At 45.7% G+C, this 21,629-nt stretch overlaps 1 protein-coding gene and 1 long non-coding RNA gene across 2 annotated transcripts; both read right to left on the bottom strand.

Moving 5' to 3' along the window:
* Nucleotides 1-6,233: 6,233 nt before the first annotated feature.
* Nucleotides 6,234-12,300, bottom strand: LOC122433544. The gene is made up of 3 exons (XR_006267115.1): nucleotides 11,971-12,300; nucleotides 8,259-8,496; nucleotides 6,234-6,585 (listed from the first exon to the last, which is right to left on the bottom strand). It is a non-coding gene; the product is annotated as an uncharacterized LOC122433544 (long non-coding RNA).
* A 3,210-nt stretch (nucleotides 12,301-15,510) lies between these two features.
* On the bottom strand, nucleotides 15,511-16,600 carry S100A8 (S100 calcium binding protein A8). The gene is made up of 3 exons (XM_043456574.1): nucleotides 16,459-16,600; nucleotides 15,860-16,022; nucleotides 15,511-15,709 (listed from the first exon to the last, which is right to left on the bottom strand). The coding sequence occupies exons 2-3, from the start codon at nucleotides 15,998-16,000 to the stop codon at nucleotides 15,581-15,583; spliced, it is 270 nt and encodes an 89-aa protein (XP_043312509.1). The 5' UTR covers nucleotides 16,001-16,022; nucleotides 16,459-16,600; the 3' UTR covers nucleotides 15,511-15,580.
* Nucleotides 16,601-21,629: the final 5,029 nt, after the last annotated feature.

Genomic DNA, 21,629 nt, shown 5'->3' with positions numbered 1-21,629 from the left:
ATTTCTTCTGCACTCCTCCACACCCCCCAGCTCACTGTGTCAGACTTGGGCCCAGAGCAGCACGAATTCCATGGTTGCCCTCCGGGAATTTGGAGTCTAATGGGTTCAGACACCTTCCTGAATCATAACACACACAGTTCACCACACATGAAGGTGGGAGATTTCTGAGCACTGATCAGGTCAAGACTAGAGACTTGGATTCCACACTGGAATGGGGCCTTGGGCGAACCAGGGCTGCCTGGCAGGCCACAGTGAGAAGAGTGCCAGGGACCCAACTGTGCCCTTGGGCAAGCCCTTGACCTCTGTGAGCCTGCTTCTTCATGTGCGTGAGTCAGTCAACTCACCAGCCTCCTTTAGTTCCCAGAGTAGTTATGAGGCTAGCGGATAGAATATGTGAGAAAAGGCTTGAAAACAGTAAAGAGCAATCTTTAAGTTGGTTTTTCTTTTACCCTTACCCACCCAGCATAGATATGGGTCATTTAGCCCAGCAGGCATGAACCTGAGTCCAGAGCCAGCCCTCCAGGGCCCAGCCCCTGGACACTGGGGGGTGTCCAGCAAAACAAAGAGACCTTCCTCTTCTGTGTCCTGACAAGTGTCTACTGGTAGGGGAGGCTACACCCTAGCTTTCCCTCTGAGCACCAGCCCCTACATCTGTGGACCCGCAATGCCTTTCAGAAGGCAAGGGAGTCAATGCAGCAGGCAAATGGCACAGTTCCTGGCATGCGGAATAATGGTATTTGCCTTACCCTCCTCCCTTCTCCCCCCCTGACCCCACCGAAAAGGTAGGATTGGCCCCAAGGGGCAAGGCGAAGCCCAGGCAATGTTCCCTCCAGCTGCTGGCCTTGGTGCTCCCAAGGGTATTCCAGAGACTGGTGACCTCCTGGCTGGCCCTTGGGCTGGCCCTGCCTCCCCATCAACAGGAACTCCTCAAGGTCAGGACTGTGTAGGAAGGCTGATGCTCATGGCAGCCAAGGAGGATGAAGAGTATGGGCAACTCTTCTGTTGATAATTTGATATAGATGATACGGCAATGGTGGATACATGTCATTATACATTTGTCAAAACCCATAGAATGTACAACATGAAAACTGAACAGTAATGTGAATTATGGACCTTGGTTAACAACAATGCATTAATGTTGGCTCATCAACTGTAGCAAATGGTGGTGTTTAGTTGCTCAGTCGTGTCCAGCTCTTTGTGACCCCATGGACTGCAGCATGCCAAGCTTCCCTGTCCTTCACTATCTCCCAGAGTTTGCTCAAACTCATGTCCATTGAGTCGGTGGTGCCATCCAACCATCTCATCCTCTACCAGAGGTCAGTAACCGTGGAGCTGGGGGAGAGAGGGCTAAGGGGTGTATGAGAACTACCTGGACTTTCTGCTCAATTTTGCTGTAAACTAAAACCTCCCTTTAAAAATAAAGTTTATTAATAAAAAAAAAAAATACTACTGCCTCTAAAGTCACTCTGTACAAAAAGTAATAGGATACAGTACAACAAGAGACAAACTTTTCAAATAAATTTTGAGCCAAATTGATAGAGATTCACCTGCACAACTCCCTCTATGAAGTTAGTCAAAAACCACGACAACAGTGGGGAACTCAGCACATTAAGGAAAATGTTAACTAACAAAAACATGAATTCATTCTAACTCTTCTAACCTCAATGAGAAACAAATACATGCTCTAAAGTAGAAGACAGATCTTCAAGAGAATTAAACTGAATGTGATCATGTAAACACCTTGACAATGTATATTCTCTAAATTTTCATAATGCAAAGAAACAGTGAATTAAGCTGATAAATCTGAGTAAAGCGTATATGGGAATTTCTTGTACCTCACCTGTAATTTCTCTGTGAGTTTGGAATTGTCAAAGTAAGTTACATCAAACTGAAATTATATCAAAGTTTAAAATTACCCACAAAGTACTCATAGCAGCTGAAATGACTTTGTTAGTCACACTCAAGATAAGGGGAAGGGCACACACAGAGCTGAAGGTGAGGCAGGGTGACCAGAAGGGGCAGGTTGCAGCCCATCAAGATGGGCTCACCCTCCAAGTTATCCCAGAGCCCAGCTCTGGGTAGAGACAATAAATATGAGGGCCTGCCCTTACAGAGGCACCCTCTCTAAAAGATGCTTCTCTGGGAGGGAAACAAACTCCCAGGTAAGCAAGGATGGGGGAAAAAGAGGATGACATTGCTTTAAGGCAGTGGTCCCCAACCTTTCGGCCATCAGGAGTCGGTTTTGTAGAAGACAATTTTTCCGTGGACCAGGGTAGGAGGATGGTTTCAGGATGATTCAAGCTCATTACATTTATTGTGCATTTTATTTCTATTATTATTACATCAACTCCACCTCAGATCATCAGGCATTAGATTCCAAAGGTTGAGGACCCCTGCTCTAAAGGATGGGAAGTTCTGGGTCTAAAGGGATTCCATTCCCGGAGATGTGGAAGTAGGCTCAGATCAATTCTAACCCCCTGAGCAGGGGTGAGCAGAAGGGCAGCGTGGGTTCCTTCACCTGGCAAACACTTCCTAGCCCTTCATATCTGCTGGCCACTGCTATCCAGGCACTGGGGGAAGCAGCCACGAACAGAACAGACATGAACCTGCCCTCCCTGAACAGTCTAGGGAGGACACAGATGGGAAAGGCTCTCTGATAAGGTGGTGACAGAGCTATAAAGGGCAGGGAAGCAGAGGCATTGCTTCTTGTTGTTTGAACAAAATAAATTATCAGCCTTAACTTCAGTTTTGGCAACTGGACAAAAATCTTTTCTGTCTATAGAGGAAGGGAGACCTCTCCCTCAGTTTTTTCTAGAATGCAAAGGTAATCACTGGAGCATTTTTCAAAAAGGATCCCAGGGTTTTCAGGAACTGAGACACCAATTCCTCTATGCCTTCCCCCAACTTTCCCATCACAATTCCCGAACTTGACTGTTAGAAAAGCTGTCAAGTTGGGCTATGATGACCAGGATCAAAGCCCCAAGGTAGGAAGAGGTTATCAAGGACTCTGAAATAAAATCTTTTGTAATCTAGCCTAGTGATCTCCATTCAGTACTCTAGACTCCACTACATGCTTTGTGTTAGCATGGTTACCATGGCAACAGGTACTGCCTAAATGAGGACCCAGACCCCCGCTGTAGCGCATCTCTGCAGTAATGGGCTAGCAATGTGTCCCTAAGACTACACAGGCCAGGTTTCAGTGGCCATAGCTTACAACCGCAAGAAGCAACTGCTGTGGGGTGACAACTTGTGAGACCCTAGCCCCCTATCTCCTTGGCTTGTGGAGGCAGAACAGATCCTACCAATGGAGTTAGAAAGCCACCGGGGTGTTTGGGCATTTCAGGAATGGGGAGGCTGCAGGAGGAGGAGAAACTAGACAGCTAGGAGCATGAAATGGCAAGAAAATAAGATACTTGTAGTGCTGTGTTCATCCTGAACTGAACAGATCATGTCACAATTCTATTTTGAAATCACATCCAGATTACTCAGTGTCATGGGCTACTTTACCCCTTCAGAATTAGACAACCGATGTTGATACAAGGCTGTGATTATGTTAGGAAATTGGGTGTGGCAGAGCCTGTCTGAAGACACTGCTCCCTTTCTTTTTAATTTTTCAGATGAAATTAACTTTATTTTTTAAACAGCTTTATTGAGGCATAACTGATATACAAAAGTTGCACATATTTAATGTGTAAAACTTAATGAATTTAGACATTTTCAAACACTGGTGATACCATCACCACAATCCATTACCCCTGAAAACTTCCTTGAGTGGTTTTGGCTTTGTTTTTGGTTTTTGTGGTTAAGAACACTTACAGTGAGATTACCATCTTAACAAACATTTGAGTGCATGATGTTGTTGTTGCTCAGTCACTAAGTCGTGTCCAACTCTTTGTGATCCCATGACTGCTGCACACCAGGCTTCGCTGTCCTTCATTATCTCCTGGAGTTTGCTCAGATTCGTGTCCATTGGGTCGGTGATGCTATCTAAGCATTTCATCCTCTGCTGCCCTCTTCTTCTTTTATCCTTCCCACCATCAGGGTCTTTTTCAGTGAGTCAGCTCTTTGCATCTGGTGGCCAAAGTATTGGAGTTTCAGTACCAGTACTTCCAATGAATATTCAGGGTTGATTTCTTTTGAATCAACTGATTTTAACTCCTTGGAGTCCAAGGGACTCTCAAGAGTCGTCTCCATCACCACAGTTCGAAAGCATAAATTCTCTGGTGTTTAGCCTTCTTTATGGTCCAACTCTCACGTCCATACATGACTACCGGAAAAACCATAGCTTTGACTACATGGACCTTTGACTATATCAGCAAAGTGATGTCTCTGCTTTTTAATATACTATCTAGGTTTGTCATAGCTTTCCTTCTAAGGAGCAAGCATCTTTTAATTTCATGGCTACAGTCACTGTCCACAGTAATTTTGGAGCCCAAGAAAATGAAATCTGCCACTGATTGTACTTTTCCCTTTCTATTTGCCATGAATTAATGAGACCAAATGCCATATTCTTAGTTTTTTGAATGTTGAGTTTCAAGCCAGTTTTTCACTCTCCTCTTTCATCCTCATTAAGAGGCTCTTTAGTTCCTCTTTAGTTTCTACTTTCTGCCTTTAGAGTGGTATCATCTGCATATCTGAGGTTGTTGATATTTCTCCCAGGAATCTTGCTTGATTCCAGCTTGTGATTCAGTGCATGATGCCGTATCTTTAACCATAGGCACTATGTAGTCACTGAAGCTGAAACTCCAATACTTTGGCCACCTGATGCGAAGAACTGGCTCATTGGAAAAGACCCTGATGCTGGGAAAGATTAAAGGCAGGAGGAGAACGGGACAACAGAGAATGAGTTGGTTGGATGGCATCACCGACTCAATGGACATGAGTTTGAGCAAACCCCAGGAGTTGGCAATGGACAGGGAGACCTGGCATGCTGCAGTCCATGGGGTTGCAAAGAGTGGGACACGACTGAGTGACTGATCTGAACTGACCGTGCGGTACAGCAGATCTCTAGGTCTTTTTCATCTCACAGGACTGTAACTTTATACCACTGAACAGTAGCAGTTACTGCTGCCTAGGAGGATACAGCTCAAACGGGTGAGACTGCTTGAAGAACTCCAGAAGAGTGCTTCTTTTTTGTTCTTTCCCCCTGCTTACTACTGCATTCCATATCATTTTGAGACATACAAAAGACTATACATAGCATATAAGTTCATTATAAGGCAAAACAAAGCAGCAAATAGCTGTGACTCTATAGGAAGCCTTTGGTACCCCCAGACAGAAACCAAGTGATTGGTAAAGTACGCCAGAAAGCAGAGAAGGAAGAAACTAAATAACCTTTTTGTTTGCTGGAAAATGTAGTTCTCTGAGCGTCGCCAGACACACAAGTAGAGCAGCCAAGTATGCTTTAAGAATGACTGTTACTAGCCAAGACATGTCCATGGACAGATGAATAGATAAAGAAGATGTGGTATGTGCATACAATGGAATACGTCTCAACCATAAAAACGAATGAAATAACGTCATTTGCAGCAACATGGATGGAACTAGAGATTTTCATATTAAGTGAAGTAAGTCAGAAAAAGAATGACAAATACCATACTGTATCACTTCTATGTGAAGTTTAAAAGATGACAGGAATGAACCTACCTGTGAAACAGAAACAGACTCACAGGGGAATAGACTTGTGGTTGCCAGGCAGGGTGGGGGGGAGGGTTAGACCGAGACTTTGGGATTAGCAGGTGCAAACTTAAAGACAGAAATAGCAAGGCCGCACTATACAGCACAGGGAACTGTATTCAGTATCCTGAGGAAATTCATAATGAGGGGAAAGAGAATATGTGTGTGTGTGTATGGCTGAATCACTTACAATAGAATAGCTGTACAATAGAAACTGATACAACCTTGCGAATCAACTATACTTCAATTTAATAAAATAAAATGCCCTTTAATGAAAAAAAAGTGATTTGCTACTACAAAAAAAAAAAAACTCAGTAATTTTAAAAAATTTTTATTTATTATTTTGGCTGCCCTGGATCTTTGTTGCTATACGAGGGCTTTCTCTAGGTTGTGGCAAGCAGGGGTCACTCTCCAGCTGCGGCTTCTCGTAGGCATGCCTTCTCTTGTTGCAGAGTGTGGGCTCTCAGAGCGTGGGCTCTTTAGTTGTGGCACATGGGCTTAGTTGCCCAGCAGTATGTGGAATTCTCCAAGACCAGGAATCAAACCCATGTCCTCCACATTGGCAGGCAGATTCTTAACCACTGGACCACCAGGGAAATCCAAAATCAGTCATTTTAAATAAAGCAAATACTACATTTTGTGTGGTATAGGAGGTGGGGGAGAATGATTTATTAGCTTCTCTACCTCAGACTGAATTTCTTAAGACTCTGAGCCTCTTCCTAGAAGCGGGCAGGCCCACATTGCTTGGATCAGTGGGTTCTGGGAATGAGGCTACAGTGAGGCTCTGACCCAACCTAGAGTGGTTGGTGGAGCCAGTCCGTTGTGAAGAGGGAGTGTGGTTGATGAAAGCTGACATTACAGCCTCAGGGGAGCATGCATTCCAGGCAGGACTGGGAACCTGGCTGAAAACTGTAAGAGAAAAAAAAGAGATGAAAGAGGTCAAGAGGCTCTGCAAGAACCATATGGGCTTCATGTAGAAAAAGCGTCCATAACTGTGGTGGAGAAGCAGAGGCCGCAAAAGGTGTACTTGGAGCTGTGAAGAGTTACATGGCCCCAGTGGGATTTCCAGAAACCTGAGAAGATGACTGTTGTTGCTAGACCCGGTGTTCCAGAAACTGCTGGAGGAGGCATCAGGGCCAAGGGTGCACCAGGCAGGCTCGACCTGTCCGAGTCAGGGGAAAGGGGAACGCCTGTCACAGAAGGTTCTGGGCTGAGGCCCTCCAGATTGACTGGTGTCCCTGAGGCTAGTTCTAGAGGTGGAGGGGGGAAGCTGGCAGTAGTCTCTGGTCCATAGCAGGAGGGAAAAGAGAGACAGACACATCTCATTGGAGAAAGCAGCTAAGGGCCCCATACAGGCCAAGGCACCTGACTGGGACTTTGAATTCCACTCAGGGCATCGGTCGATGGGAAATCCCAAAGCTCTGAAGGCAGGTCTGAGAAGGAGCTTTTTCTCAGAGAACCTCCAAAAACCTTGAGAAAGTGAAAATGGCCATCCTCTCACCTATCTGTGGACAAGATGACTGTTTTCTGGTGACCTAATCCCATTAGGTGAATCTGTCTATAGTGTCTCAGAAGCTGAGGCTGACATACATGGGAGATGAGGCCTCTTGAGAAGCTTTCAGCCCCACAGGATTCAGCTCACTTATCACCAGGGCCTTTTCCTACCCCAGTGCAGAAACACTAGAGGAAGACAATAAAAACAGGCTGGCGAAAGGCAGACATCCAAAAGAAATTCAGCAGAGGTCTCTGCTCCCTCCAGCTGCATTCCCCATCAGAGAACAAGAGAGGAAGTGACAGGGAGCAAGGGCCACCCCTCCCCAGCCTGGAGAGCCCCAGAACTGGAGAAGTCCACAACCCTGCAGGTGAGAACTGCATGAGTGATGGATCAGCCACAAGTGTCCAAATACAGATGGATTAAAGCCTGAAACAGGAGCTGTTTACCTGTTTTCAGAATAGGGGAAACAGAGAGCTGTCTTGAAGCAGTTCTGCTTTGCTCCGTGGGGCAACCGCTCTGAGATACCTGCCCTCTGACCCTCCCCCTGCCCCCCACCCCAGGAGGCAGTTAGTCAACATCGCTGCTGGCCCAAATGGGGAAGAGAAACATCCCAGAGATATGAGGCAAGAGAGACATCTGGCCCCAGTCAGATCCACAGGCAGGACAACTTTCCTAAAACCAAATTAATATAGTGAGCAAAAGGGGAGATCATGCCAGTGACAAAGGAAACACAAGAGCAATAAAATTGGTGGAAACTCCTCCAAACCCAACCTTCCCATGTGCTTTGGGTGACAGTGTCCTCTATAGAGGCCTTTATAGAGGGCTTCCCAGCAGCTTGCTAGAAATGCAACATCCACAGAATTGTGCAGACTGGCCTTCAACATCAGCTTTTATAACAAACAGAAGCAAACACAAAAGAGACTACTGCTATTTATGAGAGCAGAAATGATCCTCAGACTCCCCACTGGCCTAAGTGAGCCCCAGGCTCAAGAAGGAGATACCAGACACCCTCTTACTAGGAGATGTGGAAACTTGAGCAGTTAACATGGAAAATAAAAACACATAGCTGTAAATGATCAAATCATACTCATTGCATTTGGAAGTTCCTTGGAAGATTCCCATCTGCCTTGTGGATCAATTGATTTTCCTGGAATTGGAGCCAGTTGCTTTTTGAAACAGTAGCTGGAATTGTGTCAGAAGTCTGGTTGATGGGGCAGATGTAATGTTGACTGTCAACTGTCTATGCTGGAATTGGCTGAGTTTGAAGGATTTGTACAGGATACCTCCAAACCCTTCAATAGCATGGAATAGTTGGCAGAATACTTCTGGAGTAAAAAGAAGGCAGATAAAGCATTTTTAAAAATATATTGAAAAGGAAATTCTCTGTGAGATCCAGAATAGGTAACTGAAGAGGGGAGTACATCAAAAATGATTTCTGAGGTCCCTACCTCAGACTGCAAATTTCTAAATTTCTGAACCTTTTCCTAGAGGAGGGGACTCAGTATTAATACCTGATGACCTCTGGAGTCCCAGAGTATAGCACCCTCTATTCTGCTCCAAGCCTGGGTGTTCCAGATGCAGGCTGCAGAAAAAGCCACTCAGCCTACAGAGAAAACTAAGAAACACCAGCTAATCAGTGTGTTTTCCAGTAATGGCATTAATAGCCTCAAGGGAGGAACTAAGTCCAGCTTGGCTGGACACATTTCTGAAAAAAATATACAAGAGTAGCAGTTATTCAGAAGGAGAAACAGAGGAGGTAATGAAATGCAGTGACAAGAGTGCCCCATGGGGTATTAGTTTGATCCACAAGCTCAGTGTCTCCAGATCTCCCATTACTTCTCATTTAGTTTTTCTTATCTTATAGCATTGGCTAGGGCCCTGCAATACTAATATTAGATGGAAGTGGTAATGGAGGCATCCTTGTGTTTTTCCTGTTATTAAAGATTAATGTCTGTGGAAACAACCTGAGCGTCCATCAGAAGGTGAATGGATAAAGAAGGTGTGGTACATATTATATATATATATATATATGTGTGTGTGTGTGTGTGTGTGTGTGTGTGTGTGTGATGGAATATTACTTGGCTGTAAAAAAGAATGGAATGGTGCCATTTGCATCAACATGGAGGGATCTAGAGATTATCATACTAACTGAAGTATATCAGACAGAGGAAGACAAATATCATATGATATTACTTATGTATGAACTCTTTAAAAATGATACTAATAAATTTATTTATGAAACAGAAATAAACCCACAGACATAGGAAGCAAACTCATGGTTACCAAAGTAGAAGTAGAGGGGAAGGATCAATTGGAAGTTTGGGGTTAACATATACACACAACTATATATGGAGTAGATGACCAATGAGGACTCGCTGTATAGCACACAGGAACTATATTCAATATTTTGTGATATCCAGTGGGGGAAAGGAATCTGAAAAATAATATGTATGTATGTATGTATAACTGAATTGCTGAGCTATATACCTGAAACTAACATACCATTGTAAACTAACTATACTTCAAAAAAAAATGTCTAATATTTTTCCATTAAGTATGACATTTATGATGGGGTCTTAATGAATTACATTATAGCGGAGAGTTCTAGGACCAAAGCAGGAAAGAAATCCAGAGCATTTTATTTGTGCTTGATATTTTGCTCTAGAAAGCGTAGAATGGAAACGTGCTTTAACAAAACAAGATGCTGAGCAAGCTGAACTGATTGGAGCCCTTGCTGGGTTAAGTTGATGAAGAATCTCTGACTCTGGATGCAGGATATAGTTCTATGCTTTCTGCTGCTAATGAGGTCCCTTCAGGAGGAAGAAGAAATTTCTGCCCACTGAAAGAGTAATGAGTACAAATCATTTGAAAGAGTTGCTAAAGGTCTATGCCCTGACCTAAGCAGCCAGTTCAGACCATGATTTTGCAAACAAGAGAATTATTCACATAGAAATTTCCACCACTCCTAAAACTGGAAGGAAGACTCCTCAACCCAAAAAGAGGGACAGTCCCTAAGAGTTCATGGAACTCAAAATGTTAATCCCCAGTTGTACAGTCATTGTCTGGTGGATTGCTCATACGAGGAAAAAAAAATAACCACAGTAACTCAGGCCCAAGTGAGGGTGAGGACCTGGAGATAGAAGAAAGAAGTCCAAGAGAGAAAGTTCATTCTGGTAACTACAGGGGGCAAGGACAAAGAGACCAAAAAGACCAGAAGAGGAATGGCAGGCTCTCTGCAAACACAGGTTGGAAATCAACTAGAAGAAAATCACTCTCATGTCTGAACCAGGGTTTCCTGCCTGGAGACAACCACAGATCTAATCCTAGCTTTGCCATTTGCCAGATTAATAAATTTTGTTGAGTTTCTTAACTTCTCTGAACCTTCTTATGTGCAAAATGGAAATAGCAATTATCAGTATTATAGGGTTGTTATAAGAAATAAAAGAGATAAGCTATCACAAAGTCTAGTGCTTAAAAGCAAAATTATCAACAAATATAGTGAGCCTGTGTCAAAATTCTTGTTTTAATTCATTAATGAGAGAATCAGCAAAGAAGATTTTTAAAAGCTGGTTTGAAGAATATTTGAGAATATATAAAGACATTCAAGAAAGGAATGACTAAGATTCTTAAATATGACTCAACTTTTAATAGGGAGATAAAAATTAAAGCAACAACCTCGAATGTGATTATCTTGATTTTATTTTTATGATGACTGTATCTACAACAGTTCCTGTTTCCAAAGCTAAACACTGGAATAATACTGAATTGTCACTTAATTTAAGATAAGTAATTGCTTCTAATGACTATCTTGTTTCAGTGTTGTGTATATATTTGAGTTTTTCTCTTTTGCATAATATTATCTGAACTAATGTAGACAGTTTATATGGGGCTTCCCAGGTGGCACTAGTGGTAAAGAACCCGCCTGCCAATGAAGGAGACGTAAGAGACACAGGTTCGATCCCTGAGTCAGGAAGATCCCCTGGAGGAGGGCATGGCAACCCACTCCAGTATTCTTACCTGGAGAATCCCATGGACAGAGGAGCCTGGAGTCACAAAGAATCGGACATGACCAAGCGACTAAGTGCACGTGTGCACACACACACACACACACACAGAGCTCATATGCTGCCTTTTTCAGTTCAACTTTTCATGGCCTCAGAGTTGGCTATGGAGTATGTCTCACGTGGAAACACATAGGGGTTTAACATCTCTGCCAAGCTATAGAGTCATATTACAAGCAGATGTAAACTGTCTACTGCTTTATCCATTGTGATCTGTTAACCAAACATACTGTGCTGACCATGTTACACTTCCCAAAGTGCCAGATGATGGAAGGTTAACAAGCAGCAAGGACTTGCTTCTACTCAGGCAAACTCTAGCCTGAGATCAAAGATTTAAGCAATCACCATTTTGTCTTTCTCCAGGTTCGAGATTTTTTTTTTTTTCCTTTCACACTGCCTTCCAGAAGGATAGTGCCTTCCAGAAGGATATCACCTTCCCTCCCCTTCTGGACTTCCCTTGTGGCTCAATGGTAAAGAACCCACCTGCCAATGCAGGAGACGAGGGTTCTATCCCTGGGTTGGGAAGATCCCCTAGAGAAGGGAATGGCTACCCACTCCAGTATTCTTGCCTGGAGAATTCCATGAACAGAGAAGCCTGGTGGGCTACAGTCCATAGGGTCACAGAGAGGCAACACATTTGAGCAAATAACACCATTTTTCCCCTTCTCAGCCCATCTGAATTTAGGCTGAATTCCATAGGTCAGGAGGCCAGAATCTAGGCCGATATCTGGACCCTACCAGAATCACTGTGGCTCCCAAGTGGAAGGATGTATAAGAAAGTCTTCTCCACTGGAATAAGCTGTGTGTTCAGCTCCTAGACACCAGTTGCCCAATTCCAGATACTCCCCGTGCTCTTTAATAATTCTGTCACAACTGCAAGGCACTTGGCTGAAGTCAGGAGTCTTGGATCTTGGGTGGAGAACCTGGGTGGAGAAGTGGGATTTCAGACAGGTTATCCTTTAAGGCTGGATCTGCCTCAATTGGTGAGCCAAGTTCTCCTTTGTGGGTTCAAAATGACATGAGGCTTCCTACTAAGTCACTTATTTCTCAACTTTCCACCACCTTGTTCTTCTTTTGTTGCTGGGGCAACAGGAAACTGAAACATCTTGCTCTGGGCTACAAGCCCTGTCTGACTCTGCCCAGCAGGTCCTGTAATGGGCATAGCCTTGTTTGTACATTACAATCTGCAAGCCTGCCTCCTCCACAGACCTTCCAAAGATGGCCTCACTCATCTCCACCTCATTCTTCAAGTAGCCAGCGCCAACTGGTCCACCTCCCACATTCAACCATGAGCTTGGGTATCAACCATTTGACATCTCAGGGTCAATGCAGTTCTTCACAATCACTGGCCCATCACTTATGGTGAAACTCCAGAGGGCATTCTGGGCTGCCTTCCCCATGGTCCTCTGAGAGGACTCAGAGAAAGTGGACTCATTGGACTTTCAACCAGCAGAACACAGTTAACAATAGTAAATCCCCCACCATCACCCCACCCAAAAGAATCTGTTAACAACAAGTCTAACTGCATTTTCAAGGAGAGTGAAAGGCACTGGGATATGTTGCCCCTCACCCCCACTCAAACACATACAAATATCCACACAAATACACACACACACACACACATACACACCACCACCACCAATGTGTATAACTGAGAGGCAGAATGGGGCTGCCCTCCCCTTTTGTGCGTTCACCCATTATGTTCCCTAAATATTGAGAGAGGCCTGGGATGCTTCTTGGTGAACCGTGACAACCTTTCCTGTCTTTTTTGGCCTGGGCCACATTTGGACCAGCAGCTCACATTTTTAAAGGTGCCTCTCAGAACTGCAATGAGAGCCTCGTCGATGTAGAAGAGTGTGCTCACACTCCTGAGTTAGGTGAGAGTCAGACACGACTGACCGACTGAGCACGCAGGCACTTGGCTTTGGGGAATAGATAAAGAGATCCTCCAGGAAAACTGAGAAGGAAGAACTTTTGTCCCTAACCTTCCCACGCCTGCCCAGAGGGAGCCCACCTCCATATTTAATGACTAGATCCCCCATCCCATTCTATGTCCCAGTCTCAGTTCTCTGCTGACTGCCAACCATTTTCACTAATACATTAGCTGATAATAAAACTAGCTGGTAATTAAAGCCTTGCTCTGTGAATAAGGGTTTTAAGCTGTAATCTTTCCCTATTCATTTGCATTTCTGCATGGGTAAACTACCACAAAGGAAAAGCCCAGTGATCTGGGGTGAGTAATCTTCAGCATTGGGACCCAGTTCATCTGAGTGGCATTTTGTTGGGTGAGGGAGAAACTTGCTTCTCCTGAAATCTGGGGGAGTGGCAGGCAGGGGGAGGGATTGGCCAACTCCTTTTCTGCCCCTGGGGCTGAAACACTTCTGCCTTCACCAAGGGTCCCCTCCTTCCCCCACCTCCACCCCCACAGAGTTGGGTTCCTCTACAGCCCAGGCTCCTGGAATTAGAGGCACACAGTCCTCCCAGAGAGGGTGGGAGGCTCCCTGTGGTTTATGCAGTGGTTCAGTGCCTGATGCACACGGAGGGGCCCCAAGCCAGCGTCCATCTCTGGGGACACAGTGCCCCCACCCCAGCTTCACAGAGCAGAAGAGCTGTGAAGGGGTTGGGGCAGCAGCAGAGAAACTAATTTAGCCCTTAGCAGCACAAGTTCCCCACCCCCTACCAACCCCACCGAGTCTAGCCACAAACAAAACAACAATAATGGAAATACACACTCTACCTTCTATTACTAAAAACCCAGAAGTCAGAACAAATGTTCTTAACATTTGAGGGGTGTTTGCATCCTTTTTCAATGATGAAAGACTCAGAGGAATGAGCATATGCCCATACAATCAGAATGGTGTACTCAACGTCAGTTCTGTTCCAGAGATGTACCATGCGTGTGTGCTTGCTCAGTCATTTCAGTTGTATCTGATTCTTTGTGACCCTATGGACTGTAGCTCCTCTGTCCATGGGGATTCTCCAGGAAAGAATACTGGAATGGGTTGCCATGCTCTCCTCCAGGGGATCTTCCCAACTGCGTCTCTTACATCTCCTGCATTAGCAGGCACGTTCTTTACCACTAGCGCCACCTAGGAAGCCCCAAGATGTACCACAGGCCAAGTCAAAATCCCTGGTATAGAGAGCTGGTTGGGAGCTGGTGACAGCTCCCAACCCCATTCTGCATACCTCACCTAACATCACCACCCCTCCTGCTAAGTGAGGACAATGGTAAATGTCCCAAAAACACAGCATGGAAACTCAGCTTGCTAGCTGGGTTCTGTGAGAGATGCCCATTCATTTTCTGGCCCTCCTGTTTCACCAAACCCTTGGAAACCCGGAGTAATGATGGGAAGGTTATTTTAGATAAGTCACTGATTATCGAAGCATTCACCCCACAGGGAAACAATTGACTACCCTATTCTTCACATTGAGTTTTATTAATTATTTAGTTTTCAATATCTATTTATTTATTTCACTGTGCTGTCTCAGTTGTAGTGCCAGGGCTTCTCTCTAGCTGTGGCTCGGGGGCTCTAGAGGGCATGGGCTGAGTAGTTGTGGTGCAGGGGCTTAGTTGCCCTGCAGCGTGTGTTATCTTCCTGGACCAGGGATCAAATCCATGTCTCTTGCATTGGAAGGCAAATTCTTAACCACTGGGCCACCAGGGAAATCCTTCCTTTATTATTGAATAAAGTTAAGAGGTTGTGAATGGAGAGAAAAGGAACGCTTCCTAAACCTGTTTAGAAGAAATTACAAGTGCAGGGGCCAGGGGGCTTTTTAGTGTTACTTAATGTAGAACTCTAAGCATCTATCTAAAGTCACACCACAACATAGAATCACTCTCTCTCTCTGTCTCTCATACACACAACACACACTTCTACACAGTTATCTCCCTAACTTCCTGAAAGTTACATCTAAGACATTTTGCTGGAAATTAAAATTTAGAGAATACTCTGAGTTTTATTTATATCACCCTGTTCTCATATCACCCATATCATATATCACCCATATCACTCATACCACAGCTATAGCGTCTTGGACTTTCTAAAATTCTTAAATCCTGGAACTCAGGACTCAGGATTGTGGGGCTGGAAAAGGTCAGGAATCGTTTGGGAAGAACACCGGGAGGAGAGCAGACAGGTGGTAAGCACAGAGGGCTGGTGGTAGATGGGTAGTGGGGGCAACACAGGTTTGTTTATCTTCCTTTGGGTTTTCCAACCCTCCCTCCACCCCCACGGGAGCCTCATTCCACAAATGGAAAGCAAGCAATCAGGAGACACCTGAGGTATCAACTATTTTATTACTCTGCAGGGATGAGTCCAGGGGCCTAGCCCCAGGCCCAGTAGCTCTGCTATTCTTTGTGAATGTCTTCATGGGTTGCCAGGCCCACCTTTATCACCAGCACCATGAACTCCTCGAAGTTAACTCCACCATCCTGATTAATGTCCAACTCTTTGAACCAAGTGTCTGCATCCTTTTTCTGTGAAGATTGGAGAGAAAGAAGTCAGAGGGTAAAGATCTCAGGGAAGCTGAGGCATGATTGTCTGTACGGGGCAACGCAGGAGATCAGTGACCCAGGGCTTCATCAGAGCCAGGCCGAGAGCCCCAACCATTCCCAGTCCCTCCTCACCTTCATATACTTAGGACACTCTGTCTCTAACAATTTCTTCAAGTCATCCCTGTAGACGGCATGGTAATTCCCTTTCAGCAGGGAGTACCTGTGGTAGACTTCAATCAGGGAGTTAATGGCACTCTCCAGATCCGTCAGCATGGTGTCCAAGGATTTGCCCCACCTGGAAGACAGAGCACCCGGGCAAGCCCGAAGTGGGGAGGGTGCCTATGGGGATGCTCAGGAAGCTCCTACCCCAGGGGGTGGCTTTGTCTTGGATGGCACCATCCAAATAACTAAAGCCAGCAGAGGGCTATGGCTACAAGGGGAAGGGGTGGGATGATGTAGATGAGGGTGTGAGAGGGAGCAGGGTACCCAAGCACACACAATGCCTCCCAGCTCTCCCCACATCCTCATCCTCTGCCCAGGAAGGGCCCAAACGTGCCCTCACTCAAAAGTCCTAAAGCCCTCGGCCCCTTCTTCAACCCCAGGCTCATGTTCCTCTGGACCCTGTCCAGATACCAGCGAGCTTTCTCTCCCCTCCTCTGAGAAGGCTGCTGCACTCCCCAGCCCACCCCAGGGGAAGCCCGCAGTGTGGGACAGACCACAGTTCCACTTACCAGGTCTCCCCAATTCAGAGTTGCCAAAGGACATGCAGTGCTCAGTGCCGGCTCCCTTTTATAGCAACCAGGACTGGCCAGCTGCCCAGGGCCTCGGGCCACTCAGAGGCAGCAACTCCCTTCCAGTGTTGCTACAGCCTCAAGTTTCCCAACAAGGAGAATGGGGCAATCACTGTGCAGATTGAAAAGTCCTGAGGGGCAGCACAGGAAAGGTAGGAGGAGGAAGGTAAGTGCCAGGCAGTGATGCCCAGGAGGAGAAACCAGGAAGCAGGCATGGTAAAGATTCTGCCTGTGGGCTGCTAGCATCCCCTGGCATGGCCAACCATGGAAGCTCACTCCTAAGTCCTTCGCACTGTTGCTGTGACTATTTGCATGGCTTCTCTATGCATCTCGGAAATAGAACTGAAGTTGAATGCCTCATTTTGAGTGCATGCAAATAAGCTCATTCCTCCATAGCGTCCATCACATTGTCAAAAGGGTCCAAAGGCCTCTGAAAGGTTAAGAACCCTTGTCCTTGTTGCGGAATTTTTAGTAATGGAAGGTGGATTATTTCCATTATTGTTGTTATGTGTGTGGCTGGACTCAGTGGGGATGTGTGCTGCTAGGGGTTAAGTCCGTTTCTCTGCTGCTGTCCCCACACCTTCACAACACCTCTGTTCTGTGAGGCTTGGAGGGGGGGCACTGTGTCCCAGGAGATGGACGCTGACTTGGGGTCCCCCTGTGAGCATGAGGCATGAGCCGCTGCATAAACAGCAGGGACCCTTCCATTCTCTCCAGGATGATTGTGTGCCTGTGACCCCAGGAGTCTGGGCCATAGAGGAAAACAACTCTGTGGGGGTGGGGGAAGGAGGGCACTTTTGGAGAAGGCAGAAATGCTTCAACCCTAGGAGGAGAAGAGGAGGTGGGCAATTCCCCCCGGATTTCAGGAGGAGTGAGTCCTTCCCCCACCACCTGGGTCCCAGTGCTGAAGATTTGTGATCATTTCTCTTGTACAGAGCACTTGACATTCGTGTAACCTATTCAGACCCTCAGAACATGCCTATCAGAAAGTCGGGGCACAGAGCCCCCCTCAGTCTATACACACGGAAGCCGAGACTTAGAAAGGTGAAGCCGTTCACAGTTTCCCAGGGCAGATGTGCCAGAGTGCAGACAGGATCCCAGAGCACCAGGCTCCAGGGCATGCTCTGACAAGAAGAGGACTCTGCTGAGAGAGCCCCTCCCATCTCTCCATCCTTCATACATTAAACCAAATTTTCCTTATGCTTCTCCAAGGCCTAAGTCGTCATCGCCTCCTAGAGGAAGCAGATGGGATTAGCCTCTCTCTACTTCATGTTCCTGCAGCCCTTTGGGCTTAATTTTGTCATTAACTTTGTAGATGTGTGACCTTGGGCTAATTACTTACCTTCTCTGTTCTTTAGTTAGCTCAATTATTAAATAGAGATTACAATAAAGTCTACCTCCGACCTACAGAATAGGAGAGAATATTTGCAAATCATACATATGAGAAAGGGTTAATATCCAGAATACAGAAAGAACTCCTACAACTCAACTCCAAAAGAAAACAAATAACCCAATGAAAACTGGGGTGGGAGGGAGGTTCACGATGGAGGGGATATATGTATACTTCTAGTTGATTCACGTTGTACAGCAGAAACCAACCACGACATTGTAAAGCAATTATCTTCCAATTAAAAACAAATTTTAAAAAACTGAGCAAATGAATAGACATTTCTCCAAAGAAGACATGCAAATGATCCATAAGCACAGGAAAAGATACTCCACTAATCATTAGAGAAGGCAAATCAAAACCACAATGCGATACCACCTCACACCCATGAGATTGTCTACTGCCAACAAAAACAGAAAATAACAAGTCTTAAAAGAATGCAGGCACTGCTGGTGGGAATGTAAACTAGTGAAGCCACTGAAGGAAAATAATAGAGTGGTTCCTCAAAAAATTAAAAACCAAATTACCATTTGATGTGGCAATTCCACTTCTGGGTTAATACCCAAAATAACTGAAAGCAGAGTCTCAGAAAGATATTTGTACCCTCATGTTCACAGAAGCATTATTTGCAACAGCCAAAATGTGGAAACAACCCAAGTGTCCATCCACAGATGAATGGATAAATAAATGTGGTATGTTCATACAATGGGGTATTACTCAGCCTCTAAAAAGGAAGAAAATCTTGACACATGATACAACATGGGTGAACCTTGAGGACAGACAGTGAAGTAAGACATTCAAAAAGACCAATATCTCCATTTATATGAGGTACCTGGAGTAGCTGAACTCATAGAAACAGGAAGTTGAGTGGTGATTGCCAAGGTCTAGGAGGAGGGGGATGTGGGGGTAATTGTTTCTTGGATACAGAGTTTCAGTTCCAAGAGGATGAGCTCTGGATGCACAACAATAGGACTACATTTAACAGGACTGAAATGGACACTTAAAAACTGGTTAGAATGGTAAATTTTATGTTACATATATATATACATATATATATACATATATATATGTAGCTCAGTCATGTCCTACTGCTTGTGACCCCATGGATTGTAGCCCACCAGTCTCCTCTGTCCATGGAATTTTTCAGGCAAGAACACTGGAGTGGGTTGCCATTTCCTACTCCAAAACTTTATATATGTATATATATATATATATATATATATCCACAATTTAAATATCTTAAAGTCCTAAATGCTTCCACTCCCCCAAAATAAAATCTGCCCAATAGTGTTGTTGTGAGCATTAAAAATAGATGCAAAATATTTATGACTTGTGGGCTTTTATTAATAGATACTATATTTTAATTAAAAGTTCACACACAAAACACATGTGAGGCGTTTAAAGCAGCACATGGTAAGCAAGCACTGTGTGAGTGTATACCATGATCACTTCCCCGTCAATGAGTCTGATTCCCCAGCTGGGCTGTGAACCCTTGAGGACCCAGACTGGGTCACCTGTCTCTGCCTCCCTGGGACCCAGCGCAGTGCCAGCTATACACTATAACAGCAACAACAATCAGTAAGAACAAACAATAGCAAAATAATGGTTGGTATTTACTGGGCTCCTACCATGTGCCAGGAACCATTGTCATTGTTCAAAAGCTTTATTTACATCAACCCATTTAACCCTCACAATAATCCAATGAAGTATGTTCTATCATAGTTTCCACTTTACCGATGAGGAAACTGAGGCCCACAGAGACACAGCATTCGGTGCCTCAAACGCCCCGGGTGACATGACCTACTGTGACATCATCCGTTTCCTGCACTTGACTGGAATACCTCTTTGCCAGTGAAGTGCTTCTCATCCTTCCTGACCCAGCCCAGGAACCATCTGCTCTCGTCCATTGCTGACTCTCTGTCCCCCACCGCTGTCAACACTGAGTGAATTCTCACCTCCAGTGCTACCAAGCTCTTCTGCATCACACATTTGCTCTGCTATATTAGAGTTCATCTGTTTATTGCCTGTCTTTTCTTTTGGACTAAGGGCCCCTTGAGAGCAGAAACCACATCGTGTCCTGGGGTCTGGTACATACTAGGTACTCAATTAATACTTACTGAGGGAATAAATGAATGAAGAATTGAACACTTGATCGAGCCCTTATCCCATGCAGAAATTCCCTTTATCATATCCTGCCACTTTAAACGATAGTGTTTTTGGAACAAAGTGGGATATAGACCCACCCACCAAATACAGTCTGCCTTCCTTGACAGTCAACCTCTTGATAGGAAAATAGGGCTGCTTATGACGTCAAATATGACAAGTTTTCAACCAATGATCAAGAGCTTGGCACCTACCTATGTTTCTCCAGGCCCACTTCTAAATGACCTGCACAATCGCATCTTACCCCAAATAGCACATCATATTTTCAGAGTGTTTTTGCATCCACTAACTCGTCTGACAGCACCGTGAAGTGGACATCACAGGTATAACTATCCCTATGTGACAGATGAGGAAACTGAGGCACGGGGAGTTACCTGAGGTCCTACGGGCCTGTGTCCTGCTTTGTTTTGGTGCTTACATGCCAAAAGCACACTTTAGAACAAGCTGGCTTTTTCTGAGATTCTACTTGGGGTTTGTTCACCAGCCCAGGATGGCATTCACGCTGACCTCTCTCAAGGAGGGTGATGACAAGATTGATGGAGATGATGTTTTTCCAGGCCCCGACCCCTCAGGAGATGCCCGCCTTGAAGCTTCTCCTGAGAATGTCCGGGTGGAAACAGCTTTCTTCATCCAGAAAGGACGGAAAACAGGCCCCAGGTCCAGTGAGGGAATCATAAACCGTGATCCCCTCCAGCATCGTGTGCTCGTCAGTCCCTGCTGGTCAGCAAGGCCACGAAACCCCGCCCCAGAGAAGCTCCCCCTGGACAGGCAGCCCTGGGGGCTTCCGGGACAGCAGGAGCCAGGCTGAGCTGACCCGGCAGGAGATGGTGTCAGGAACTGGGCAAGCACAAGGGGAAATAGGTAGCACCTGTAATCAGACTGACGGACATGGGGCAACCCAGAGGGAACGGAACTTAGTTCTGTTTACAGGCAAGAGCTCAATCCTGGCTGTGTGTCACAACACCAGGCCCAAGCCCATGGCTGAGGAAATGAGGACAGAGCTTGCAGGGCCGGTGGAGAAACCCCCAGGAAGGGGCAGGAGGACTGGGCTGAGCCGCCGCGTTGTAATCAAAGGCCTGTGCAACCCAGTACATTTCAGGTGAGACAGGCAGGGAGGATCCACCTGCGCCTGGGGCAACAGTGGCCTGAGTCACCCTGCCAACTGTCTCCAAGTCTCTGGACGTGACTCAGGGCCTGCAGGAGGCAAGGTAGACTCTGGTCATGGGATTCCAGTCCACGGGCCCCATTCCTGCACACCCCGCTCCACGCCAACTGAGCACACACTCTGTGTGTTGACGTTGGGCTGTGCACGGGTCATGCAAATGACAGGATGGGGTCCCCGTCTTGGTGGAGGATACAGACAGCCACACATAACCTCAGTGCAGCAGGATAAGACCTCCACAGGGGAGGTCCAGAGGGAAAGTGGGGCCAGTGACAGTGACCCCTACATGATGAGAATTGAAGATCAGCAAGTGGTAGACATGGCGTCCATGGAGGGCCTGCTTCTGAGCTCCACTGATCAGGAACAAAGGTCTCCAGTTCGGCCTGCAGGGTGCTGCTC

The sequence above is a fragment of the Cervus canadensis genome, chromosome 2 (assembly GCF_019320065.1).
Source record: "Cervus canadensis isolate Bull #8, Minnesota chromosome 2, ASM1932006v1, whole genome shotgun sequence".
Taxonomy (NCBI): domain Eukaryota; kingdom Metazoa; phylum Chordata; class Mammalia; order Artiodactyla; family Cervidae; genus Cervus; species Cervus canadensis.
Note: the sequence above shows the minus strand (reverse complement) of the source record. Positions and strands in the feature narration are given on the sequence as shown.

What these genes read in the sequence shown, in the direction of transcription:
- S100A8 (XM_043456574.1), bottom strand. Translation starts at nt 16,000, where the DNA reads ATGCTGACGGATCTGGAGAGTGCCATTAACTCCCTGATTGAAGTCTAC. An exon ending in AGTGTCCTAAGTATATGAAG is followed by an intron (nt 15,710 to 15,859) that starts GTGAGGAGGGAC and finishes CAATCTTCACAG; the next exon opens with AAAAAGGATGCAGACACTTG.